Source organism: Blastomyces dermatitidis (assembly GCF_000003525.1).
Source record: "Blastomyces dermatitidis ER-3 genomic scaffold supercont1.7, whole genome shotgun sequence".
In the NCBI taxonomy this organism is placed as follows: Eukaryota; Fungi; Ascomycota; class Eurotiomycetes; order Onygenales; family Ajellomycetaceae; genus Blastomyces; species Blastomyces dermatitidis.
The window spans coordinates 2,875,880-2,901,363 of record NW_025544780.1 but is presented as its reverse complement, the minus strand read 5'-3'; the positions used below and the strand labels follow the sequence as shown (position 1 = coordinate 2,901,363).

The 25,484-nt window shown below is 47.8% G+C and overlaps 10 protein-coding genes across 13 annotated transcripts; 6 read left to right on the top strand and 4 right to left on the bottom strand.

The window, feature by feature from the left end:
* The first annotated feature begins 486 nt into the window (after nt 1–486).
* Nucleotides 487–3,097, top strand: BDCG_06940 (acetamidase). The gene is made up of 4 exons (XM_045422700.1): nt 487–1,279; nt 1,364–2,160; nt 2,254–2,615; nt 2,760–3,097. Exons 1-4 carry the CDS (start codon nt 1,007–1,009, stop codon nt 3,002–3,004), a joined length of 1,677 nt encoding a protein of 558 aa, XP_045278282.1. The 5' UTR covers nt 487–1,006; the 3' UTR covers nt 3,005–3,097.
* A 3,269-nt stretch (nt 3,098–6,366) lies between these two features.
* Nucleotides 6,367–10,340, top strand: BDCG_06937 (proline-rich antigen). Of its 3 annotated transcripts, none has more exons than XM_045422699.1 (4): nt 6,370–6,654; nt 6,773–8,914; nt 8,994–9,132; nt 9,231–10,340. In XM_045422699.1, exons 2-4 carry the CDS (start codon nt 8,834–8,836, stop codon nt 9,539–9,541), a joined length of 531 nt encoding a protein of 176 aa, XP_045281907.1. In that variant the 5' UTR covers nt 6,370–6,654; nt 6,773–8,833; the 3' UTR covers nt 9,542–10,340. The 3 variants fall into 3 exon arrangements, with proteins under 3 accessions (XP_045281906.1, XP_045281907.1, XP_045278281.1); XM_045422698.1 differs by having other exon boundaries at nt 6,755–8,914; XM_045422697.1 differs by having other exon boundaries at nt 6,367–8,914.
* A 1,046-nt stretch (nt 10,341–11,386) lies between these two features.
* On the bottom strand, nt 11,387–12,065 carry BDCG_06936 (uncharacterized protein; the record flags this gene model as incomplete). The annotated part of the gene is made up of 2 exons (XM_045422696.1): nt 11,387–11,755; nt 11,850–12,065. The coding sequence occupies 2 exons, from the start codon at nt 12,063–12,065 to the stop codon at nt 11,387–11,389; spliced, it is 585 nt and encodes a 194-aa protein (XP_045278280.1).
* A 670-nt stretch (nt 12,066–12,735) lies between these two features.
* BDCG_06935 (uncharacterized protein) lies at nt 12,736–13,125 on the top strand (the record flags this gene model as incomplete). The annotated part of the gene is made up of 1 exon (XM_045422695.1): nt 12,736–13,125. One exon carries the CDS (start codon nt 12,736–12,738, stop codon nt 13,123–13,125), a length of 390 nt encoding a protein of 129 aa, XP_045278279.1.
* A 410-nt stretch (nt 13,126–13,535) lies between these two features.
* Nucleotides 13,536–15,074, bottom strand: BDCG_06934 (ATP-citrate synthase subunit 2; the record flags this gene model as incomplete). Its single annotated transcript, XM_045422694.1, has 2 exons — nt 13,536–14,555; nt 14,634–15,074. 2 exons carry the CDS (start codon nt 15,072–15,074, stop codon nt 13,536–13,538), a joined length of 1,461 nt encoding a protein of 486 aa, XP_045278278.1.
* A 614-nt stretch (nt 15,075–15,688) lies between these two features.
* BDCG_06933 (ATP-citrate synthase subunit 1) lies at nt 15,689–19,252 on the top strand. Its single transcript, XM_045422693.1, has 7 exons — nt 15,689–15,749; nt 15,858–16,170; nt 16,285–16,429; nt 16,488–16,604; nt 16,671–16,860; nt 16,936–18,031; nt 18,112–19,252. Exons 3-7 carry the CDS (start codon nt 16,287–16,289, stop codon nt 18,543–18,545), a joined length of 1,980 nt encoding a protein of 659 aa, XP_045278277.1. The 5' UTR covers nt 15,689–15,749; nt 15,858–16,170; nt 16,285–16,286; the 3' UTR covers nt 18,546–19,252.
* A 9-nt stretch (nt 19,253–19,261) lies between these two features.
* On the bottom strand, nt 19,262–22,099 carry BDCG_06931 (ATP binding protein). Its single transcript, XM_045422691.1, has 3 exons — nt 21,674–22,099; nt 21,502–21,602; nt 19,262–21,412 (listed from the first exon to the last, which is right to left on the bottom strand). Exons 1-3 carry the CDS (start codon nt 21,960–21,962, stop codon nt 20,744–20,746), a joined length of 1,059 nt encoding a protein of 352 aa, XP_045278275.1. The 5' UTR covers nt 21,963–22,099; the 3' UTR covers nt 19,262–20,743.
* BDCG_06932 (ribonuclease P/MRP protein subunit POP5) lies at nt 19,471–21,715 on the top strand. The gene is made up of 3 exons (XM_045422692.1): nt 19,471–19,981; nt 20,167–20,629; nt 20,997–21,715. Exons 1-2 carry the CDS (start codon nt 19,702–19,704, stop codon nt 20,547–20,549), a joined length of 663 nt encoding a protein of 220 aa, XP_045278276.1. The 5' UTR covers nt 19,471–19,701; the 3' UTR covers nt 20,550–20,629; nt 20,997–21,715.
* BDCG_06930 (cell cycle arrest protein BUB3) lies at nt 21,755–23,820 on the top strand. Its single transcript, XM_045422690.1, has 3 exons — nt 21,755–22,239; nt 22,297–22,552; nt 22,637–23,820. Exons 1-3 carry the CDS (start codon nt 22,230–22,232, stop codon nt 23,493–23,495), a joined length of 1,125 nt encoding a protein of 374 aa, XP_045278274.1. The 5' UTR covers nt 21,755–22,229; the 3' UTR covers nt 23,496–23,820.
* Nucleotides 23,160–25,440, bottom strand: BDCG_06929. Of its 2 annotated transcripts, none has more exons than XM_045422689.1 (3): nt 25,134–25,440; nt 24,439–25,073; nt 23,160–24,277 (listed from the first exon to the last, which is right to left on the bottom strand). In XM_045422689.1, exons 2-3 carry the CDS (start codon nt 24,812–24,814, stop codon nt 23,829–23,831), a joined length of 825 nt encoding a protein of 274 aa, XP_045278273.1. In that variant the 5' UTR covers nt 24,815–25,073; nt 25,134–25,440; the 3' UTR covers nt 23,160–23,828. The 2 variants fall into 2 exon arrangements, with proteins under 2 accessions (XP_045278273.1, XP_045281905.1); XM_045422688.1 differs by having other exon boundaries at nt 23,519–24,277; nt 25,167–25,439.
* Nucleotides 25,441–25,484: the final 44 nt, after the last annotated feature.

The following is a 25,484-nucleotide window of genomic DNA, read 5'->3' as shown; positions in this document are numbered from 1 at the left end:
GAAGCTGTAGTTACGGAGTAACTTACTCTGTAAAGTTACATTACATTACATTACATACATAGATTGATAGATAAGATAAAGAAAATACGGAGTATATTATTATTGTCTGAATTCCTCAAGCATTCCTCTTATATATTATTCATTCAATCAGAAAATAGTCCGTGAATATATATGGATTTCTAATCTTGGCCAATTGAAAGGCTAACACCATCTATATACACCCTTTTTTCTTCGTAGTCTATTTATGTATTAATTACAGAGTACTTCTTGACTTGTTCGACAGAAATATGAAATGCCGTTTGATAACTAACTAGCAGATAGCCAGTAACATTCGACATGATGTTAGACGAGTTAAAAGGACCATATTTCCCAGAGCGCAGTGGCTATCCGTACATCGGTGATGTACTGTACATACACGGCATCAAGTTAACCTTTTGCTCTCCCGCGTTTCTGATCCGGCTCGGGATAAGCTTCCCTACTGCACTGGCGCTACGTCAGGCTCAGCTCAGGGTCGAATGAATCAAAATAAAAGAAACAAAGATCGGACCCTGTCATGGGGCCGAGTCGGAACTTTGATGCGGCACTGGGAGACTGGAACTGATCCCCAGATTGTCCTTTTCCCCCGCAAATGTTGCTTGTATACTGCGGTTAACCCGGCTTCGGCTTTTTTGGGTTTTGGATACACGCTTGGAATTCCTGCTCATACCCCATTCCTACAATGCTCATCTGGACTCCCAAGAGTGGTGCTGCTGAAGCTACGCTCTGCCGTTGGTCATCCGCGCATGCCTTGCGATTATATACGCTATTATCATTTAATATTACATACGCTCTGCTCTCCGCGCCCTGTCCCACCAGCTAATCCAATCACCACTCCATGCCCCTCCTCGCCAGTGTTTACATATAAAGGCCCTAGTTTTCCCGCTTGATAGGCCAACTTTTATAGATCCCAAAGTTAACTACATAGTTACTACCAAAGTATTGAACCCTGTTTGAAAAAAATAAAGAAATGGCCCAAACATACAAAGAAATCTCCGTGATCGCGCGGAAGCGGCGAGATGACCTGCTCGCTGCTTTCTTCCCGATCCCTGATATTGTGGAGGAGACCCTTCCCCAGGACCTGAGATCGTACCCAAAGACCTCGGGGCTCCTATCGCCAGAGGAATTAGATATCATCGATACCGACTCCGAGACGCTGCTTCAAAAAATAAGGGATAGAAAGCTGACCTCAGTCGACGTAACAAAGGCTTTCTGCAAGGCGACTGTGATTGCCCAAAAGCTTGTATGCATGCTAAATCATTCCAGCTACAGGCTTTACCTTTGTGTGTCTTGCAAAAAACAAATACACTAATAGCCTAACCATTAGACAAACTGCGTTACTGAAGTCCTGTTCAATGAAGGCCTTGAGAGGGCCAGGTATCTCGATGAATACATAGAACGGACTGGATCCGTCATCGGCCCACTGCACGGATTACCGGTGTCTCTAAAGGACAGTTTTATAACCCCCCCTCATCCTTCATCAATCGGAATGGCGGTGCATGCCAACGCTCCCACCGAGAAGGACGCCGTCCTCGTATCCATGCTCAGAAACCTAGGTGCAGTCCTTTATGTGAAAACCAACATCCCTACCGCAATGATGATGGCAGAAACTAAAAATCGGATCTGGGGCGAGACCAGAAACCCAGTCCACAAGGAGCTTACTCCGGGGGGATCCAGTGGCGGTGAGGGAGCTCTTGTTGCCATGAAAGCATCACCTCTGGGTATTGGAACGGATATTGCGGGTAGCATCCGCATCCCAAGCGCCTTCTGCCAGCTGTACGGCCTGAAGCCATCATTTGGGCGCTTCTCAACTGCAGGAGGGAAGCCCAGTATAGCTGGCCAGGACTTCATATATGCCATTTGTGGGCCGATGTGCCCTTCTATCGGCGCTGTCAAGCTGTTTTGTGAATCCGTTCTATCTAAGACCGCTGCGCCCTGGAACTTGGACCCCAAGATCATACCCATGCCATGGAGAAGGGACGTTATTCAGCCAAAAGGGCGCAAACTGCGATTTGGCATTCTGGGACCTAGCGACGGGACAATCACCTGCCATCCGCCAGTAGAGCGCGCTTTGAAGACCGTTGCCAATGCCTTAAAGGCTGCTGGACATGATGTGATTACCTGGTGAGTTACTTGACAAAATACAAATACATACCTAGGATACTACTGGAGAGAAAGAGAGACAGAGGGACAGAGAGGCTAACCACTCGGCCTTAGGGAACCAATTGACCACAAGGAGATCGTCGATCTGCTCAACGAATCCTTTGACGAATTGGGGTCTGACGCTATCATCCCGGTATTGGAGGAATACAAGGAACCCTTATTTGGTTCCATGGAGAGAGCTTTCAGCGCGTGCAAGAACAGGACCAGCAAGTTCGATCCGGCGAAACTGCGGCAAATGATCGTGAAACGAAACCAGCTCCAAGCTGCTTACCTCGAGCGGTGGATGGCAACGAAGACAGATACTGACGGGCCCATGGACGCCATTATCGCCCCTGTTGCGCCCACGGGTGCGCCCCGCCTAGGCCAGGGAGAGACAGTGGATTATGTCGGATTTACTGCGTTCGCGAATTTGCTGGGTAAGTTAAGGAGCATGGGGCTTTTGCTCCTTAAAAAAAAAAAAAAAGAAAAAAAAAAAAAAAAAAAAAAAAAAGAAAAAGAAAAAGAAAAGAAAAAAAAGGGATACTGTTATTAGGAGAGCTGCTAATATAGCATGCGAGTAGATTATTCCGCTTGCACGTTCCCGGTGACTTATGCAGACAAGTCGATCGATATCCCCCGCGGTGACGGGTGGGTGCCGCTGAATCCAAAGGATGAAATGATACAGAAGGATTACGTTCCTGAATTCTACCATGGAGGACCTGTTTCGCTGCAACTGGTCGGGAAGAGACTGGAGGAGGAAAAAGTGGTTGAGATGGTTGAAGTTGTGGCGGATGTCCTGAAGTATGAAGTGGCACAATATAATTAAGCTGCACATTTCCTATAGTTAGAGCAAAGATGCATGATCAGATTATCTACAAAGTAATAAGAACATGATTTTCGGGATTTTCACTCAACAACATGTCGTCATCGTGCTACTTTTGTCAATTATTATTATCCATTCCCATCGCAGCCACTTCACGCGCTCTCTCCCCAAAGCGAAAGTTTAGCTGCTGGTTGCGCGGGCAACCAAACGTCATGAATAATACGAGCCCGCTAGGCTGAAGCCAGCATCAACCGCCAAATCTGACACCCAAGTGACCCAACACAATTCAACGATCTTTATTTTCCATAGTGCCTCAATTTCACCTATTACTATCGAAGCACTCCATCCGTATATATATATATAGAGAGAGAGAGAGAGAGAGAGACTACATATAAAAGATACAATGGCACCAACTACCCGCCGCCGCTCCGGCAACTCACACCAGTCCACCCTCTCCTTCGGCACCCAACACAAAGTCTCCAAACCCACAACGACAACACTCGCCGGCACAAAGGGCAAGCAAACCTCAGATGTCAGCTCCCCAGTTTCAGTTCCATCTCCAGCCCCGGCCCCAGTCACAGAGCTCCGCCAGCGGAGCGCCTCGGGCTCAGCGTCACCTGCATCCATACCCTCACCTGAATCCGCACTTAAACCCACATCACCAACTGCAACAGAAACGGTTCAACATCCCGCTGAGATCGAGCCGGAGCAGAAGCCTGTCGCGTCATCGTTGCGGAGCGAGAATATCATCAGCGAGCAGACGAGGGTTGAATTGCGGTTGCCCAAGTCTGAGGAGGATAGCAGGGCGGAGGCGTTGACGGAGGGCGATATAAAAAGGTATTGGGAGAACGAGGAGGCGGGGAGGCTTGCGCCTAGGGGTGAGTTTGCCCTTTTATATATATATATATACACCTGACATGGAACTTCTTTGGGCTTTACTCCCTCTTTTTTGCGTGCTAGATCTACCTAGCTGGGATACCTTCTCGAAGGATGCATGTTGGAACTAATTTGCTTTGCTGTGCTACCATAGTCCACCAAGAGCACCTGACGATGCACGAGAAGATCCTACGACACTTCGACCTGTCGAATCAATACGGGGTACGTGATATAATAATCATACACAAAACCACCCCGAAATAGATTGTCAAACGTTTGGACTTGATTGAAACTCGACTAACGATGAATTAAACTAGCCATGTATCGGCATCGCACGACTAAAGCGCTGGAGGCGGGCGCATATGCTCAACCTGAATCCACCGATTGAGGTTCTTGCCGTGCTGCTAAAGGATGAAGCGAAGGGAATTGCGAATGAGAAGGCATATATTGACGAATTGATGTCGTGATAATGATATCGCTGTGGCTGGATGATTGCTGCTAGATCTTACAGCGGGGAGGGTTTTCTCTTGCTCTTTTTTTTTTTTTTTTTTTTTTTTTTTTTTTTTTTTTTTATTTATTTTTTGATAAATTCTGCTCCGTTCCGGCGTTTCCCTTCGGTTTTGTTTGATGCTTCCTGCGCTTTTTTCTTCTTTGAAGCCTACTGTTTTCTTTAGGGGTCTGATGTGAAACGGGATTTTGGCTGGTCGGAAATATGGCGTCTTTTTCTCACATGCTACATATGTATGTGTGTTGTATCTATTTATAACAAACCCTGAGTTTTTCACATTCTAATGCCCGCAGCTCTCTAGCTTGATATGCACTTCTTTTTTTTTAGAAGCTGGACTGAAAGGTGCTTACGCAGGCCGTGATCAAGCGACGATAGGATGAAGAACGCAGGAGCATGTGTTCTGAAAATACAACCTCGCCATAATAGATAGCATCAAGGCATCTGGTTACGTTTGTATAGCCCCCAGGAGCAGCGGATTCTCCGGCGGGATGCTTGCGAGTCGTAGGATTGATATTCATGTACATTTCAAATGAGAACACCCCCGAACATCTGCTTCTTGCTGATTTAAAAATACATACACTCCTCCACATATGTATTGCATCCCCACAGTGAAAACCAACGGAATTGAAGCCGGCGCGGAAAGGGGTTATCCCTGTTTCCCCAGATCCACATCCACATGTTGTCGAGAAACAGAGTTGATCTCAATTTTCCAGGGGCAAGAGATGATGTTTCAGATATCGATTGATAGTTATGAGCACCCCGGGAGGTCTTAGCCATGTACACAGAGTACATACAACCTTTGTCAGGAAGTTGTCCAGTTTCCTGTGAGATCACAAGATAATTAAAATCTGACGCGGATAGGGCGGAGGTCTTAGCTTATCAGGGGTAACTAGCTGAGCGCAATCTGATTTCTGGAGCTCATATTATCGAAGACGACATGATGGTTGTGATTGGGAAGAAGAACACTTGCCCGCGTGCTCTGCCTCGGTGGAATTTCAAGGACTTTGAGCCAATTTCTGGCTGACGGTTCACTCACTACCGTTGATGGCCCTTCTTCTAAGTTTTTGTTTGCCTTTCTCTTTTTTCTCTTCTCGCTCAGAAATGTAAAACAGAGTTTGTATGTACAGTACATACATGTACGTATACAGCAGCAATAGAGCTGTAAAATAATTGAAATATCTTCAATCTAGAAGATCTGCTATAACTCATATTTCACGGAGGAGCAATGAAATATCTCAAGAGTGGAGGAAAATAATGATCAATATGATCCAAGCTGATATTCCAATCTAGCCCTCCAAAGTTTAGAAGATGTAGAGGTTAGATCGAATTTTCAACTTCGGGATCAAAATCGCGCTTATGTCGACGAGGTGCCTTCTCCCGATTGATTACCCGTGGAAACTCCCCAGTCCAAGGAGGTAACGTAAAGCTGGACCTGGGTTTTCGAACTGTTTGACCGTGCGGTTCTGCAACGCACTTTAGCCTAGCGTGGAATGGAAGCAGGCTTTCTGTGACATTTAATATTGAAGATCCTTGTGCCTGACGCGTTTGGCGGCGTTTCTCGGGAATATTTAATGATGATGGTGATTATTGATGACATCAAGCAGGACGAGAACAAGTATCTGCCGGGTTACGCTGGTCCCAACTCGGGCCGGAAAAACAGCCCAATTCACACCCCCATTAAAACTACATCCACTAGACACCTGCCACACATTCACCCTTACATCTGTTCAAGGAGACTTCATATGTTGAATTTTCTTTTATTTCTTAGAGACTCTAGCTCATTCTAGCTCATTCTAATACTAATTCCAGTTTTTGACCCTCTAATATACATCTCTACACTAAGAAACTGAGTGTTGGAATTTGGAAAGGGGATGGGGACAGTCAGACTGGATTAGTAATATGAGTGTGTAGTGTAGTGTGGGTGTATTTTAGAGGGAGTGCTAAAGTTGGCAACCCAACCCATATTCAATGTTCGTGGATCCCGCTGCGAACAAACAACAGGGCGGGGGCGGAGTTCTCTGTTCAACAATGACACTTGAGAACAGGTTTAAGACATGCTGCACGTCATCGCAAAAACGAAAACGAGGGTGACACATGCCAGACAGACCCTCGCGATCCCTGATGTCACTCCAGAGAAAAAGAATCCGCCAAGGCGCCAAATATGTTCGTTCAAGCCGCCGCCGTGTGCTTGCGTGGATGGCTTCAAACGATGGCCTTGTCGATCACAAACGGATCTTGGATTTTGCTGATCTTGGCTTGTTGTAATGATGTATGTACCTTTTTTTTCTCGATGTTTTCCCGAATCATGGTCAAAAGTGCCTAAATACAGAATATGATAATCATCTCTTCATGTGAAAATTGTCCGGCAGTTCTAAACCCAGCAGCAGCAGTGAGTGATATGGCAACTTGATCAGCCCAGAGCAACACATATACACTTATACCGAGCCCGCCAAATTCACGCGCCCAAAATGCAGAATACCCGGACGTTTGATGACTGGGCAGACAGAAGCAATTCTCGTGGCGCTTTCCAGAACACGGAGATTATTTGGATGGCTGGAAGTCGGCTTAAAAAAAAAAGAACAGAAAAGACTTTCCCACTCGCACCGTTTCCTCCCCGCACCTCTTGAGGACCAAGAAAAGATGAAGATTCTTTTTATGGAGAGCTCATTCTTCTTTCATAACAAGGGGGGAGAAATAAAGATAAATAAATAGGGGAGGCTCGAAGCGTTTTCAGCGCCATATCACCAGGGGTTTGGGTTCCAATTTCTTCCGCAGGCGCAAGGTGGTATCCGCTAACAATCACTGATTGGCTTTTGAACGATGGGGCACAGCAGTCTGATTCGCCAAGTTCTTCAAGATCCCTCCCCCAATTCACAAAGGACTATTCCGTGCATAAGACAGGCTACACTACGTCCCGTTGATCGTTTGGCCGAAGCGTGCTAGCTTCGGAGGCGACTGCTCACTTTATGCAACCTCCGGGCAACAGCGCCTCGAGGAATAATAATGGATGGCCGCCAGAGGCAGGAGGGCCGTCGCAGCTTGGACATTGTACCTTCAGTTGCAGGAGAGCGACCAAGCGAGATGGCACATGAAGCTGTATTATTCCCGTTCTTTTCACGGGATGGCTGAGCGACATTGCCACGTTTTCAGCTTGAAAACCTGGCTCATTTTTGCCCTGCATGAATTCTTCTCGAAGATTCGACCCAGGAAGAAGAGCCTTGTGAAAATAATAAATGTGAGCAGATGCGACCGTCAAAACAAAAGGGTTGGGAGTGGCCTCATCAAGGGAAATGACTTTGGGTGAAAAGTCGCCAATATTGTTCTCTGTTTTGTTCTGTGTCCTGGCACTTGTGCTTATTTTTATTTTTTTTATTTTTTTTATTTTTGTTTTTTGTTTTTCCCAGTACATGCGACGGGTGGCTGGACCGACCTTGACAACTGAATGGAATGGGGGGCTTCGTACACTGAGCTAACGGGTCTCCTTTCTTATTGGCCCAGTTCGCCACTGGTCAGATTCCTATCTCAGGCTATCTTGCTGTCAAACCCCGCAACTGGGAAAGCATTACGACAGCAGATGCAAGAATACGGGTCCGGGCTATTGTAGTGGCAGCTGGCCCTGGACCGATAAAGCTTTGCCATACATAACATGTTACAACTTACCACAAGAATGCATTATTTATCTCTCGCAGAGCTGTTTGAAGAGGAACAAACGGAATTGTTTCTGTTCAGCCCTGAAAATATAGGACCTTCCTATATCCAAAAATTGGGGGATACGCATGTTAAATCAGTTGCGTATGGATATACTCCGTACGGAATACAAGTTTTAAGGAAATATCGCCCCGGCATTTGGCATTTGGGCACACCTTTTCATATGTTCCCTCAACCTCTGGCTGGCGTCAAATGATTCGCCACTGCTAGCTCCCTCTCCAGTCAAGCTCTCTCTGACGATGCGTCGAGAATCCTACCATGCCGCTTTCCCAGTTTTTATTATAATTAGCTGTGGGTCTTCTACCCCCTCAGCCGTCCACCCTTGTGGGCTAATAGTGCCTAGCATGACCGTCGCTGTTTGGTATTTTGGCCGTGTTGGCAACATAACCGAGCTCCCGTTGCATGTGAACTAGCCCATCTGGAGACATTTGGGGCGGAATGAACCTGGGGGTTGTGGAGACGGTTTTCCTGATTGGGCAAAACCCACAGGCAAATCATGCCCCCAGTGTCTTGGGGACAAGTTGAGGTTCCCCTGGATACTCGCCTTCGTGGCTCTGGACCCCGTTTTGCTTATAAGAAGCGGCAGGCCCGGATTCACCTGCCGCGTCGTCTCCCTCCTTCCTCCCCATCGTCGAACACTCGTTTTCTGCTTCAAAATCAATCCGGTCGTTTTATAGCATATCCCAACAATACAAAAGTTCTTCGCTTTTGTCTATATAGACCTTTAATACATTTTCAAGATGCAATTCTCCCACGCTCTCATCGCCCTTGTTGCGGCCAGCCTTGCCAATGCGCAGCTCCCTGATATCCCTCCCTGCGCGGTATGTTTTGAAATCCTATCCTGAATGAACAAGCATAACGTTCTCAACTCAGATCATGAGAAACTGACTGGATGAATAGCTGAACTGCTTCGTCGAAGCCCTCGCTGGCGATGGTTGCTCCAGCTTGACCGACTTCGAATGCCACTGCAAGGTCCCCACTCTCCCAGGCAAAATCACCCCTTGCGTTGAGGCTGCCTGTGAGCCTGACGCGCAAAGCTGTAAGTTACTCTCTTTTTTCTTGATCCAGTAGCCTAGTTTTGCGTTGTCCTGCCTGTAATAAAAAAATTAAAAAAAATATCTAACCTCTTCGTTTTAGCCGTCTCCAACATCGTTGTCTCCCAGTGCTCCGCTGCTGGTGTCCCCATCGAGCTTCCCCCAGTTGGTGGTTCTCCCACCGGTAGCTCTGCTGAGCCCACTGATGCTCCCACCGATGCTCCTACCGACTCCCCCACCCCCACCCCAACTGATGGAGAGCAGACTCCCTCCGGCGTTCCCTCCGGAACTGGTTCTTACACCATTCCCGCCCCCACTGGCAGCGTCCCACCTGGTGAAGGTGCTGGCTCCAACCTGAACACCAACATTGGAGGCGTTGCTGCCGCCATCCTTGCCGTTGCTGCTTACCTGTAAATTATTCCACCTGTGATACCGGGGCACATTATCGATGACTAAAAGGGATGGACGTTCATTTGGATTTCTGTCCTATTTGCCGGATTTTGCTAGCATCGTTGTATGGAGCCGCAGTTAATTTTAACTATTTGTTTCCTTTTTTTATATGTAACATTTTGAACTATAATATCCTCCCCCTCCGCCAGTTTTCAAGTATGTATAAAGATTTCGTTGTATATCGCCCTACGCAATCAAACGTTTTTTTTTCTGGGAACATAACTCCTTTTTCTGCTTAATATGCCATCAGTGTTATCCAGGTAAAATGCATACTGGATTTCATACGCCGTTCGCTCTCTTCTCTCTTTTCGTCTGCTCAGGGGGATGAAGTTCGTCATGGCGCAAAGCAACTTAAGATGAAGTTTCCTATGCCCTTTTCGCTTCCCAACGGTCCGGTGGACAAATCTCAGATATCCAGTTGCGGCTTTGTCGTAATTTCTCTACACTCCTTCATGTCTACTTTTTTTATATCTTATTATTACCACTGCCCTCTCGGAGCCAATCCTGTGTCAATAGCGTAGGTGTACGAGGGGAGTAAGAAACAAAGATATAATAACTATTTTGAAATAGACATGGCGTAACTTATACATATTATTCACACAAAAGTACGGTTGAAGTCACGTAGGTATTTACTTCTCATGATCATGATCATGATCATCATACTATGTAACAGTTCTGTAGAATAGGGATTGGAGGTTTTGTACCCACCCATATGTAGCAGTTGATATGAGCAGATCCAATCCTTCTTCATCACTATAGTTTGGAAAAGATTTCAACTTGCTCAGAGTTGATACTTTCGGTGTCAGGAGCCTTTTTTGCTTTTTTCCTTTTTTGAATTTGAATTTGAATTTGATACACTCACAACCTTTAGAGTGGCGGATGTCTTAAAGTAACTACCCCACGCGACCAAGAGAAATATTTAGGAAATATTTTATTAAGAGATTGCTAATAATAGCTTTATCATCATCAGCCAGTCTGTACATGTACAGACTGTAGTTGAGTTTTGAATTTTCTAACACACTGAAACAATCATGCATGACTATTAAGTGCGTAACAACAATGAACTAACTTGGTAGATTGATTTCATCCAAGCTTCGTTGCGGCCCGATGGCCAAAGTTAAGGTTCAACGTCCGAGCCGGTGCCTGATCCAAAAAGGTTGGCTTTCAAAGTTGTATGTTGCTGCGATGACAAGTATACATCTTTTACCGAGCATAACGCCCCGGTGACATTTCCAAGGCGAGCTTTTGTATTCACTAGTTGGTCGTCCATATTTCCGTTTCTGGTTTTATCAAACATACCTCCTTTCCATATCCACTCAACCCGAAATGACACTAAATTATAGGTAGCTGCTTGCCAGGCCACTGTCGCATCCGATATGTTTTCTACATGTACCTTCTGGCATAGTCGAGATTAACTCAAGGGATAACTCTACCCTGGGTAATTGTTGGAGCCACGCCCTTTGAACTATACGATGGGATGGCTGCATATTGTGGATATAGGCGAACAGACGGAACAGATGCTCATCCATATGGCATTGATAGACAACAACAAATAAGACATGTATAATGGTACTTATGTCCCATTCGATAGTGCCCGATGTGTACAACGTTGTTGTTGTTAAGAAAAGGAGAAAACTGATATAAAGAAAAAGCTAAAGTCGACGGGTTAGAGAACAAGGAGAAATTTAAAAATGGTCTTGTCTCACAAAGAAAGTGACGTTCAACAAGGAAAAAAAAAGGCTATAACAAGGGCCGTTGCCCACAAACAAACAAACAAACAAACAAACAAACAACATCCAAGGCGCAATTCTATTGTGGAGGAGGAGTATCACGCATCAAGTAAATCAGGCTATGACCCTCAGGAAAAGAATCTCCCGGAACCCAATGAATCGAGTATCCACTCTTGCCATTGGTGCCGTCGTCGAGAGGGCATGCAAACCAATTCCCCTGGACACCTGTGCTAATACCAGGTGTGACCTGTGGCCCCCCACAATGTGGGCCGCAACCGGCATTTGTAGCAGAGAAGTCACGGGAGACGCTGCTCTGCGCCGTGGACGAACGGCCAAATTTGAGGGTCTGATAACCTGATATGGGATGATTGCTGACCGGGTCCAGGAAGAATCGCTCGTCATCGTCACCCTTGATCCTCATCTCGCCGTTCGGGAGTGGCTGGATGTACTATTTGTTTGCTCCTCTCTTGTTAGAATATCACCTGCTTTGCGCACATGTAGTAATAGAAGGAACCATGGTGGGCGAGGAGGGGGCATCTTACGGCTATAAAATCCTTGCCATCCTTTGCTGGCCCAACGACAACAGCATCACCCGCAATCTGAAGCGTGCCGCGGACTTCAGGTGTAAAGCCTCGAGGGCTAATAGCCCAGAGGTTGAAGGGGAAGAGGTCGAGGTTCGAATTTTGATCAGGGCCCGCGGATGAGAAGGACGGAAAGAGAGCAAGAACGAAACTTGGGAAGGCGAAGAAGGGTTTCATGGTGATGAATCGGTAGAGCTAAGGAGGCGATAGCGAGACAGACCCTGAGGAGATGATCTCTGGAGAGATGAATGTACTGCAAACTGTGTGGAATGATTTGAAAACTGTCGAGGGATGATAGTCTGATTATCCAGGGAGTACCGGGCCTTTATATATAAGATTTATTTTGATAGTCTCAAAAAAGCACACGGACCTCTCGTCACACAACCGCCTCATATAGGGCGATGTTAAGATGTGCCGCGGTTTTGCTTGAAGCCCAGCTCATAGGGTCCAAAAAATCTGTGTGTTTTGGCCTTAGCTCTGCTTTTTTAATGTCCTTAGGCTGTTTGCAGCTGTTCAACGCATGTGTTCCGGTCACACTAACAGACACAAAGAATCGCACATTGATGGCGTGATTGACAGGACCTATAGTTAAAGTCTTAATAGCAAGACTTTCTTCTATGCGCCAAATCTAAAGACTAAGTTAGATAGACGGACAGAGGAGGCACCACGCAGCAATGAGGGCACGTCAAAGCTCAGATGAATGAAAACATCCATGAATACTTCCGGCGTGGCAGCCAGTCATGGGGAACTCTGACAGAGAATGTCATCCCAAGTAGGAATCTGTAGAAAGGTAGTCAGTATTTAGTTATTGTAATGATGAACTGTTAGAACCGAAGGGAATGTCAAGATGCCCAATTGCACAGTCGGAATGCGGAGCCGCGACAACTTACTGAAGCTGGGAGACAAGGTTCCTGTTGAGGATAGACAATCTCAAACGACGACTGAGGATTTGAGATTACACCAGGAAACCCTCCGCGCATCTGTCCACCGTCTGCCTCAGCACTGGAGAGATGCGTGTGATATTCAAACAAAAAGCGCTCGGCATGAAGGCTTGGAAAATGCGAATGAGCAAGCCTCAGTTGCAGATTCCAGGTCCAGGGCTCGCCGCGATTGTTATATTTTGTTGGAAGCATTGAAGTGCGAAGACAAGCGGTTAGACAGTGTGTGCGCGCTCCTCTGTATGGCGTGGAAGAGTGGTCGACATCAACCACCCAATAGTGGACGAGGATCACGATAGACGAGAAGCTTGTTCTGCCAATGGTAGAATCATGTGTTCATGGGATTGACATTTATGCAGACGTGTATATATGACCAGTGGTATCATGCTCTCAGTGAATTCTGGCGTATACTTGCATAACAAGGACGGCAAAGATGAAGAATTGACCATTATTATTCCCCCATGCAGCCGCTAATATGTGTTGTTTTGTGTGTATAAATTTTATTTTGTACGTATTAATTTTTTGTATCTCGTCTCATGTTCAGTGAAGTCAATCCTACATCCTTTCCATCCATCCATCCATGCATCTATCAATCAAGCTCGCACACACGAAAAGTATTAAATTCCTAGACACAAAAGTAAAAAAAAAGGGGGGGGAAAGAAAAATTGGAGGGGACCAAAGTCAGAGAAAAAGAAAGAAACACACAACGTTACACCGTCCCAAACTCCTTAACGTCCGTCTTCTTCCCCAACAACGCCAAAGGCACGATGCCACTAACATGCATCTCCGGTCCGTAAACATGCATATCAAGTCCCAACTCCTCGCCCACCGCTTTAATATTCTTCAGTCCCTCTTGATAATTCGGCCCGGCCCGCCTCACCCAAATCTGCACCTTGTGCTCCAGAAGGATAGATGCCACCTCCCTCAGTGCGCGAATAACCCCCTTAAACGTCGACGCGACGTTGGTGAAGTTCGCAATACCGCCGCCAATAAACAGCACTTTGCCCTGTGGATGCATGGGGGCGCGCAGCATCAGGTCCAGGACCGTGCGGGCGTAGTTGAAAGTCTGGGTCTCGGTGGGGGCGCCGGAGTATTCGCCGTAGTTGGCCAAGTCGGCCACGAAGCCAGCGGAGGCGATGGCGTCGGCGTAGACGACGGAGGCACCACCACCCGCGACGAGGGTCCAGATGCGGCCATTGGCGTTAAGGACGGTGAGCTTGAGCGAGGCACCTGTCTTGGCGTCCATGTCTGCGATGAATTTCTCTTCCTTGCTAAGTTCGCGGCCGAAGGGGGCAGGGAATTCCATGGGCGGACCGGCGTCGATGGTTACTTTTCCGTCTGTCTTGGGTGCATTTGGGGTGCCGAGAGCGGCGGGGGAGCGGGCGACGGCCCATTTGGTGCCGCATTCGAATTCAGCAGTTTGGTCTAGTTTTGCAGCCAGGTCCAGGAAATGGACTTGTGCAGATGTTTTTGTGTCGTTGGGGATGACGACGAGGGGGTTTATCTCTAGGTAGGTGAATTGGCAGTCGACGTATACGGCGTAGAGACGTGTGATGAAGTCGACCAGCACGTTGTGGAGACCCTGGGGGATTTTGCTGAGGAGGGTTGCGGCGATTTCGTCATTGGAGGGATAGTTCTTGAGGTTGACGGGGACGAGTAGTTTCTCAGCTTTTGCGTCAACGTCGCCTACGTCTACACCGCCTTCGTGCGTGAACAGTATCCAGTCACCCTATAGTTCGTTAGCCATTGATTTTTTTAAATTTTTTTTTTGTATTTATTTATTCTGAGCCAGGGTATATTTGCTTACCTCTCGTACCGAGTTGATGTTGATATAATATTCCGTTTCTTGGGGGTGGGGCACAAATGGTTCTACGAGGAACTGCCTGAGAACACCAGTGACAGTCTCTACCTTCTGCTCTTTACCTGCACGCTCAGCAATCCAAGCTCTTGCCTCAGGCCAGGTTTTATTGAGAGCCAAAAGGCCACTCTTTCCCCGTCGTTTGATCAATTGGTCTGGTTTTGCGACAAGGCGGGCATCCTTTGCGAGCAGCCAGGGATAGGTGCTCTCAGCCTGGTCGAGGACAGCATCGACGGAAGAGTCTTCGGGGAAGTAGAGAGAGGCGAGCTTTGGAGGGGGATTGTGAGTTTTAGGAGGTGGGAGAGGAGAGGGTTTGATGACTTTGCTTCTGGTGAGGTGGTAGTTGAGAATGGCCTTGCCATCAGCCTCGAGGATTGACTTGGCCGACATCGCAGCTGATTATGAAGATTCCCAGGGAAATTATGGGGAGGTGACGCAACTGGAGCTGTAGCTCTAGAGGATTAGGTATAGAGAAACAATTGGGGGGAGCAGGAGGAGGAGGAGGTAAAAACGGAGATATGAAGAATATTGGATGGAGGTCGAAGGTTGACGTTTGATGGTTGAGTGTTGAAAGGTTGCCTGACTAAGGCTGGTCCAGTGACGCTCACCACCAAAGCACCAACCACGAACCACCGGGATGTTGTTGGGAACAAGGAACAACAGAAAACAGCCAGAAACAGCCAGACCAGACAACGGAACCTCCGATTACGGGTACGGGACGCCGAATAATAGCGGTAATATTCGATTCCACGTGTTCGGGCCTGGTGCTTCTTTTTGGCTTCACCGCAACAGAGGGATTACGGAGCTGTAGACAAAGACGTTGGGAATTTACTTCCAGTTGCTTTACATCTAGAAGAATAGCAAAAGCTAGATAGATAGCTAGCTACCTAGTTACTACAATTATTAATGGAAAAGACAACAGCTGAATAATGGCATATAAATAATAACTAATAGTGACAATACCCGTAATAATTTATCCTCCTGATAGCTCTCCCCAGGCTGCGGGTATCTTGACACCGAACCTGGGTTGGCGAGGTACATACTTACAATGTCTGTAATATTAATGTATGTATGTACTGTACTCCGTACATGTACTTGTACCTGGCTTCGGCTTCCCATGGCCCCGGCCCAATATCCCCATCCATTGGGGCAGCGCTAACCAGGCTCGGCTAGTGTGTCACCCAGCTCCCCCGAAGCGGAAATCCATTGAGCATGAAGAACAAAAGCCTCAACAACTTGAGATACTTACAGCACCGCACCACCGACGACAACGACAACAACATTTGCTTCTGCAACACACCTCATCGCCAGATATTCTCCAGCTTTCTTTCCTCCATATCCTCCTCCCAGTCCACTGTGTGCTGTTGCTGTCCCTCTCTCTCGTGTGTCGGATTGCTTACAAGTGTCCTGTGTTTGCTGCCTATATACTCCCCTCCCTCCACACTCCCTCCAAGGCGTTGGCCTGTCCACCGTTGCTAATTCACAGGTAAATAAATATTATTTACAAGGAGCTGCCTCTGCGCGCAAGACCTCCTCCACCTACCTCCACAAATCCCACTCGACCTAAATAATAGCTATACTGACTGTGCTCCAACATTAGCCATGCCTTCTGCTGCCCCCCTCGCTAGCACTGCCACTGGCAACCTCTCTGCCAACGACAATATCCGTCGCTTCGCAGCTCCCAGCAGACCCTTCACACCCCTGGAACATACCCTTTTCCACAACAAGACACGATGCTTCGTATAGTATGTCCTATAAACCCTCTGCTGCATCTGTTAATTTGGGGTGCTAATGCCTGCGCAGTGGCATGCAACCCCGTGCTGTGCAGGGAATGCTCGACTTCGACTTCATCTGCAAGCGTTCTACCCCCTCTGTAGCTGGTATTATTTACACTTTTGGCGGCCAATTCGTCAGTAAGATGTATGTACTAGTTTGGCCTACTGATGGCAGTTGATAAAAAAACACAATTACTGATTATTATATCAGGTACTGGGGAACGAGCGAGACGCTGTTGCCCGTCTACCAAGCAGTGGAGAAGGCTATGACCAAACACCCAGATGTCGATACCGTTGTCAACTTCGCCTCGTCCCGGAGTGTATACAGCTCAACTATGGAATTGATGCAGTATCCTCAGATCAAGTCTATTGCCATCATCGCTGAGGGTGTTCCCGAGAGAGTATGCGCCAGTTCTTCTCCCCCCATTTTATATATGTCGAAATATCCTGTGTATATCAGGCTAATTTGCTGGTAGCGCGCCCGAGAAATCATGGTCGCCGCGAAAGAAAAAGGAATAACCATCATTGGCCCTGCGACTGTTGGAGGCATCAAGCCCGGTGCCTTCAAAATTGGTAACACAGGTGGCATGATGGACAACATTGTTGCTTCTAAACTCTACCGCAAGGGTTCCGTCGGCTACGTCTCCAAGTCCGGAGGCATGTCTAATGAGCTCAACAACATCATTTCCCAAAACACTGATGGAGTCTACGAGGGTGTCGCCATTGGAGGTGACAGATATCCAGGAACCACTTTTATCGACCATCTCCTGCGATACCAGGCAGACCCAGAATGTAAAATCCTCGTTCTCCTTGGTGAAGTCGGTGGTGTGGAAGAGTACCGCGTCATTGAGGCCGTACGGGACGGTACCATCACCAAGCCAGTCGTCGCATGGGCCATTGGCACATGCGCAAGCCTGTTCAAGACAGAAGTCCAATTCGGCCACGCGGGTGCCTCCGCCAACTCCGAGCTCGAAACCGCAGTCATGAAGAACAAGTGCATGCGGGAAGCCGGCATCCACGTCCCGGACACGTTCGAGGACCTACCTCAGGTCCTAGCGGAAGTTTACAAGAAACTTGTCAAGCAAGGCACTATCAAACCCCAGCCAGAGCCCATCCCACCCAAGATCCCTATCGACTACGCCTGGGCCCAAGAACTTGGTCTCATCCGTAAACCCGCTGCTTTCATCTCCACAATCTCCGACGACCGTGGCCAGGAGCTCCTGTACGCCGGCATGCCAATCTCAGATGTTTTCCGAGAAGACATCGGCATTGGTGGCGTCATGTCGTTGCTCTGGTTCCGTCGCCGCCTGCCCACTTACGCCAGCAAGTTCTTGGAGATGGTTCTCATGCTGACAGCCGATCATGGCCCTGCCGTGTCTGGCGCCATGAACACGATCATCACTACGAGAGCGGGCAAGGATCTTATCAGCGCTTTGGTGTCTGGCTTACTGACAATCGGCTCGCGGTTCGGTGGTGCGCTCGACGGTGCAGCGGAGGAGTTCACGAAGGCATTCGATAAGGGTCTCAGCCCCCGTGACTTCGTTGATACCATGCGCAGGGAGAATAAGCTGAGTGCGTATCCATTCCTTCCCCCGCTTATCCGCATTTTCTAATAACCTCTCCTCATCACTAACATTACAAAAAACGTCTAGTCCCTGGAATCGGCCACAAAGTAAAATCCCGCGCCAACCCTGACCTCCGCGTCGAACTCGTCAAAGAATTCGTCCACAAAAACTTCCCCAGCCACAAACTCCTCGATTACGCCATCGCCGTCGAGACCGTGACCACATCCAAGAAGGATAATCTAATCCTCAACGTCGACGGCTGCGTTGCTGTCTGCTTCGTCGACCTGCTGCGAAACTGCGGCGCTTTCTCCCCGGAGGAAGCTGAAGACTACCTGTCGATGGGCGTTCTGAATGGTCTATTCGTTTTGGGGAGAAGTATTGGATTAATTGCGCATTTCCTGGACCAGAAGAGACTGCGCACAGGTCTGTACAGGCATCCATGGGATGATATCACGTACCTGCTGCCCACTCTGCAGAAGGGGGCTCCGGGGGCTGAGGGGCGAGTTGAGGTTAGCTTGTAAATGGGGGACTTCACTTTTTTTCTTTTTTCTTATGCTCCTTTTTCTTTAGTTTTTAATACAGTTGGTTTTAATGGAAGCGCGTTATGGAGGGGTTTGAAGGGGGTTTCGTGGGTGGAAGGACGGGTAAAGCAATAATTACATACATACATACATACTACTACATCCCAGCTTTTTAATTAGAAAGGGAAGGAAGAAAAAATTGGATCTGACTGTTTTATTTTTTCTTCTTTCCACCACAGATGTGTGAATCTAGACTATCTCACATCTCATGCTCTGGATTCATTTGTGTTCACTAATAATCAGTCACATATTTCTTATACATATCTATTTCATCATCATCATTCTCATCAGTCAGTCATTTGCTATAAAAGGACTCTAGAAATCTTGTTAAAAGAGGCACTATGAATGTGCTGTGTAGTAGTTTTATTCAGCAGATCTATTATTACTTCTTGTGTGAACTGTCTATCTCTCTATATTGAAATTGCAAGTTCAGATCTCATATGAACACATAACTTCTATTATCTACTCTACTTTGTGCTTAATCTCATATTCAATATCACTGATAACTCATAGAAATCTTATCATCTCTCTGAATACTCTCTTACACACTCTTTAATCATCTGAATCAAAGTAGACTATTTAGGAATCTTGAATGCTCCAGTAGTGCAAATAGTTCAAGTAATTTTTCTTCTTTTTTTGATGCTCTGACAATTTAGTTGTCATGTCACTTGTCATCCAACCGGATCTCGGGGATGCTATATTAACTAGTTATATATAAAATGACGGTGACAATACCGAGTATACATATAAGTGATACTACAAGTCCATGAAGCTTGTACAGTACATGGAGGAGCAATTGTGATCAGAATCAGCATTCTTAAACCCACAAGTAAGAAGAGAACATTCTGTGACAGCTGTGACCAAACAATTTTTTAGCAATGGTATAATTAAATAGCCAAATTGCAGTATAATTCATGTTTCAATCTTTTCTTGTTGCTTGTTTTGGGGCCAGAAGCAGCAGCCACAGTTTGGCGACACGATGAGCTTTAAAAAAATGCTGGTTGGCCGCGCATGGCTTCCATTCCCCCCTTAGTTTTTTAACCACTGCCAACAAGAAAAGAATAAGAAAAGGAAAAAATACCTTATCAAAAAAGATATGGTTCGCTTTAAACACCGCTATCTCCTGATAGACATCTTGTACCCTCCAACCTCGCACCCGGACTCAATTGTCGATGCCGCTTCAACAACAGCCAAATCGAAACATACACAGGCCATTCCCAACAATGCAAAGACTATTCATCTCCTCATCCACCGCCCGACCCCCGATACGCTAACACCGCAGTCGCTGGCACGTGCCGTGCGCGAGCATGTTGCGGAGATATTTGGTGATTGGGGAATGGGCAGGTTGGGCGGCAGCGGCGCGGGGGGTGTTAGCGGTAAGTATATTTCTTTTCATGTCTCCTAGTTCTGGCTCGGGCCGTTGCTTGTGAGAACAAAAAGGAGAAGAAGAAGAAGAAGGAGAAGGAGAAGAAGAAGAGGGTAGTACAAGAAATGATAAATCCAATCGCAGCATTTGCTAATGAACAAACAATCACCCATGCGTGTGTGTGCATATATTCAGTGAAATATCTGTCTCCCGCAACATCCACGGCCATAATCCGCTGTCCCCGCGCGAGTTATAGACTTGTCTGGTCCGCGCTGACATATATGTCCCGTATACCACCTGCGTCATCCAAGAGCGGCAAGCCTGGAGTGATGCAGAACGATTGTGTGTTTCGTGTCGTGAGGGTTTCGGGGACGATGCGGAGGGCGGAGGAAGAGGCCATTGCGAGGGCGAGGAGGGAGGTTGTGCGGATGCGGATGAGGGGGGAGGAGGCGGTTGGTGGTGGAGTGCTCGAGGGGAGGTTTGGAGGGGAGACTGGGGAAGTGGACGCGGATGTGGATGTAGAAATGGGGTTGGATGACGAGGAAGACGAAGAAGGGGATGGGAGTGAGGAGGATTGAATACGTGGGGAGGGTGTGCTTCGTGCCTCGACATTCTCTATGGGATGAGAGAGTTATCTATCCTCGAACAGTTCACACGAGTGAGTACGCCTTTTTACTTCTATTAATTTCTTTATTTCTCGATATTGAAGATACCCCTGCCTTGTTATTTTGTTGTTTTATACATTCATGTCATGAGGCTCGTTATACATTCGTTACTTTCTTACAACCTTTATACCGCTATTTGGAAGGATGGACATGTCGAAATCGTCCATATGGTCCATGTCAACATCGCTATCACCACCTCCAGCACGGGGCGCATTCTTCCCCGCTTCTTCCCGCGCCTTGGCTTCCTCTTCCCACCCCCTCCTCTCCTTCTCATCCCACTCATCCTTCGCATCCAGCCATCTCTCCTGTACATCTTTTATATCCATTGTCCCCAATCCTTCTCTAACCGCCACTTGCCAGACCGTATCATTCGCCCCCTCCGCGGAGCCAAACGCATACCCTCCTGCCCGATCAATAACATGTAACAAGCTCATCATGCTCTTCTTATCCTCGACCGCGAGTGTTTCAAACCCCACAAGTCCGAAATCCTGCACAAGCTCGACGATCGCCTGATTCAGTGCGTCGAATTTCGAGTTTGCTAGGCGAGGGGATTCCTCCTTTAAATGCGGCATGAGATAGGATAGGTCTTGGACCTCTGTGTAAAAGTCTAGATTGAAGGGGAGTGGGGGGTAGTTGGAGAGGTTGTCTATTTTGGTGAGGACGTTGATGTGAGGTAGATCCATTTGGAGCATGGCGCGGAGGGAGAGGAGGAGGGCGGAGATGTACATTGAAGGGAGGGTAAGATTATAGGAATCGATAAGATGGATTACGACGAGCTGTTGAGGATGGGGGGTTAGTTATGAATGGACAAGAGACTTTGCAGTTGGGAGGAGGAGGTTTTGATGAGGACTGGGTGAGTGCAGACTCTGTACCCAAGTTTTTGGATTTGGAAGAAAATATTTCGCAATGACGAGTGGTGTGTAAAGAGTTCGACTTGGCCCGGGCAATCGAATAGAACATAGTCATCTGCGATGCATCCAAAATACTTAAAGTTAGCTGCATTCTCCATCCATAAAAAAAGCTTACAAGAAACACACCTCCTAGCCCCTCCAAGCCCTCCTTTAGCCAGTCAAAGTTCGCCTCTACCTCCTCAAGTGCATATAGTATCCCCCCGTTGGGCCCCAGAGTATCTTCGGCCATGATCTCCTCTAGCGTCACTAGCTCGCGCACGTCGAGCGCAGGGGTGTAGGAAGTCCTGTCGTTGGCGGGGTCGAGGTTGACAACGGAGCATTTGCGGCCGATTGCCGACATGAATTGGTGCATGCCATCGCAGTATGTAGATTTTCCGGACCCGGGGGGGCCTATTACTAGTTGTGCAAAGGGCATGATTCGTTCGTAGCAGAACTATCTTTTGTTTCTAAGGCGTTTGACGGTGGGTGTGGGGTGTGGTGTATTGTAGGCATGTCGATGGATGCAGGGAGCGATGATGTAAATTAGATAAGGCGGTGTGAAATGGCAGAAACTGACTGAAAACTTTCAGAACGAGGATAAGAATGGGAATAAAATGCAGCAAACAAAACAACAAGACGATATCACAGAACAGCAGATTGAGATTCTCATTTTCAGTTCTGATATATTTGATCACTCGGGTCCATGGCTTCTTGTAAGTCCGATGCTATGTGGAATTAAACACTGCGCATTTTGCTGACATCGTCCATAGCACAGTTCGCCCTGGCTTCCCCGCCGACGGACGCCATCTCCGCCGTGAAATTCTCTCCGGACCCAAGCTCCACGCGCCTGGTAGTGTCATCATGGGATAAGAATGTATATTTATATGATCTGCGCGATGAGAACGGAGCCGTGGGCGAAGGCAAACTCATACAGAAGTTCGAGCATCGAGCCCCCGTACTAGATGTCAGTTTTGGAGAGAATGAGAATGAGATATATACAGGAGGACTCGATTGGGACGTTCGGAGGTGAGTCGCGATGACTATAAACTACACTTTTATCCTCAAGGATAATGTCACAGAGATACCAGCTAAAATACCATGACTATATAGAATCGACATACCCACCTCCACCCAAACAGTTCTCAGTTCACATACCGCCGGCGTGAAATCCGTCGTTTACAGCAAAGAACACAACCTCCTCATCTCCGCCTCCTGGGATTCTACTCTACATGTCCACCGCACCACTAACCCCTCCAAACCATCAGACCACCCCGAATCCCCTCCGACAAAAACACCAGCCAAAATCCCTCTCCCCGCCAAGCCCTTCTCCCTCTCCCTCTCCCCGACAAAGCTCGTCGTCGCCATGGCCTCGCGCACCCTGCACATCTACGACCTGCACGCCCTCTCCACCTTCATCGACCAATCCACCAACACCAGCCCGGAAACCCACACCCTCTCAATCGACCCCTGGCAGCGCCGCGAATCGAGCCTGAAATTCATGACGCGCGCCGTAGCCTGCATGCCCAATGACGCCGGCTACGCCTGCTCCAGCATTGAAGGCCGCGTCGCGGTCGAATGGTTCGATCCCTCCGACTCCTCACAGGACCGCAAGTATGCTTTCAAATGCCACAGACAGCAGTCGCCCGACGAGCCGGGTGTCGATATCGTGTACCCCGTTAACGCGCTGGCGTTTCACCCGGTCCATGGCACCTTTGCGTCTGGTGGTGGGGATGGGGTTGTGGCGCTATGGGATGGTGTGGCGAAGAGACGGATTCGACAGTATCAGCGGTATCCGGCCAGTGTTGCGGCGTTGGCTTTTAGTGGGGATGGGAAGTATTTAGCCATTGGGGTTAGTCCTGGGTTTGAAGAAGGGAAGGAGAAGGAGAACGAGGATGGCGTGGAGGGGGTGGTGAAGGTGTTTATTAGGGAGTTGGGGGAGACCGAGGCGAAGGGGAAGGGGCAGAAATGATATTAAAGAAAAAAGAGGTAATTCAGTAGATGATTTTATTATGATTAAAAGATTTTCAAATGTCCTAGGAGAAGAGTTGGTGTAAGGTTTGATCAACTCGATAGCGGGATGAGGAAGATATGGCTCTATTTATTTTCAGATTATTTTTTTCTTCACAGACTGCCCTGCCATACTCTCAAAGCGTAGCGGCTTCTGTATCATAAACTACACCATAGTTGTATCCATAAAGAATTACAAACGATATCTTATCGGTTATAAACAAACACCCAAATGAAAAAAACCCTGGGGAGTATGCACATCAATTAAAACCACCCGGACACTTCAGCCCTTAATCTAACTCGCCTTGCGCACAGAAACTGACCCATCAGGCATACCGAAATACACGGCAACAGGTTTCTGACCACCAATGCCACCAGTCGCCTGTGCCTGGGGGCCCGTCAGCCCACAGAAGAGACCAACCTCTAGCACACCAGGGATCAATTTGATCCTCTCCGCCAGCGCCGTGACTTCCCAGACGCCATTCTTACCCGAACCATCCTGGCCCTGCACGACGTCGGAGGACAGGAGGAGTTTGGGGAAAGGTGCGTCGATAAGGAAGAAGTCCTGGTCGGTTTTTACGGGTTGGGTCTGTTCCCCCGCGTTAACTGGTGCGGTGCGGAGTTTTGGGAGGGGGCTACCCAGTTTTTTGAGCTCTGAGGTAACGCGGCCGACGGCCATGGGGGCTACCTCGATGGGGATTGATGGCCAGTTTGTTAGGAGGCGGGGTTGGAGTTTTCGGGAGTCTGTCGGGGGAGAGGATTAGTGGTGAAATATTTTACCGTTGGAATTTCTTTAATTTTGCTCAGGGGAATGGAGGGGATGAGGGATTTGAACGCGGGGTTAAAAAAAAAAAAAAGAAGCAGAAGCAAAAGGAGTGATTCAATTTTACAAATATTCCACTTACCAGCTACGCAAATAAATTCTTTCGCCTGCAGCGCAACCAGTTTCTCCTGGAACAAACATGCCCCGCCACCCTTTATGCAATTGAGGTCATCGTCTACCTCATCCGCTCCATCGAACGCAACATCTAAAACGGTACCCTCAGGGAGCGCATCGAATGCGACAGGCGTCAAGCCAGCGTTGGCAACGAGCTGATTCGACTGGTATCCGGTTGGTACAAAGCCAGTGGACGAGGTATCTACGCCCAGCGCCTTGATGGCCTCGACCACGTAGACAATGGTGGTCCCGCTGCCAATTCCGACGAATTTAGGGTTTGGCGGGTAGTGTTTTGCTACAGCTTCTTTAGCGGCGTTCCGCTTTGCGTCTTCGATTGTGGACATATTGGAGGAGTGTGAGGTATAGAGAGCGTGTTGGTGTGGTCTATGCGGCAATTGAGGAGTATGCAGAAAGAGGCGGGGTAGCGGGAATGTGGCAGTCTGGAGGTGGGACGGAAGTAAATGGCGGGAGAGAGGGTTTGGAGTAGATATAAGGTATTTTAGAGGGGAAACTCGGGCACAAGTTTGAAGATTGTCTGCTATTCCATATAACTGCGCTGAATGGATAGAATTGTGGAGAACAGTGGAGGCGGATGGAGAATGCCTGTTAAGACGATGTCAGAGAGAATGTACTGTATGTAGTAGCTTTTACTTTTGATCTTACCCGTGGCCATAGTATTTGGACGGGGATGCTTACAGGGCACGGAAGATGTTGCGTATTGGTATGGGTTTCATAGAGCTGGCTGGAGGGGTGAGTTGGTGGTCATTGCGGGGAAGGTTAGGAGTATTTTGAGCCAGAGCAGCGTGACAAAGCCTGCCGCATCTCCGAGGATGCTGTTAGCGGTCGAATGTTCCTGTGGTCAATGGCATTACTAATTCTTCAGGGTGTGAACATCATCAAAGAATCACCGTAGAATACTATTATAGGCATCAACTGGTTGTTGTATTGCCTCCTCAGTCATTGATATAGATACATATAGATGTAGTTACTGTAACTCCGTACATTGGCGGCGGT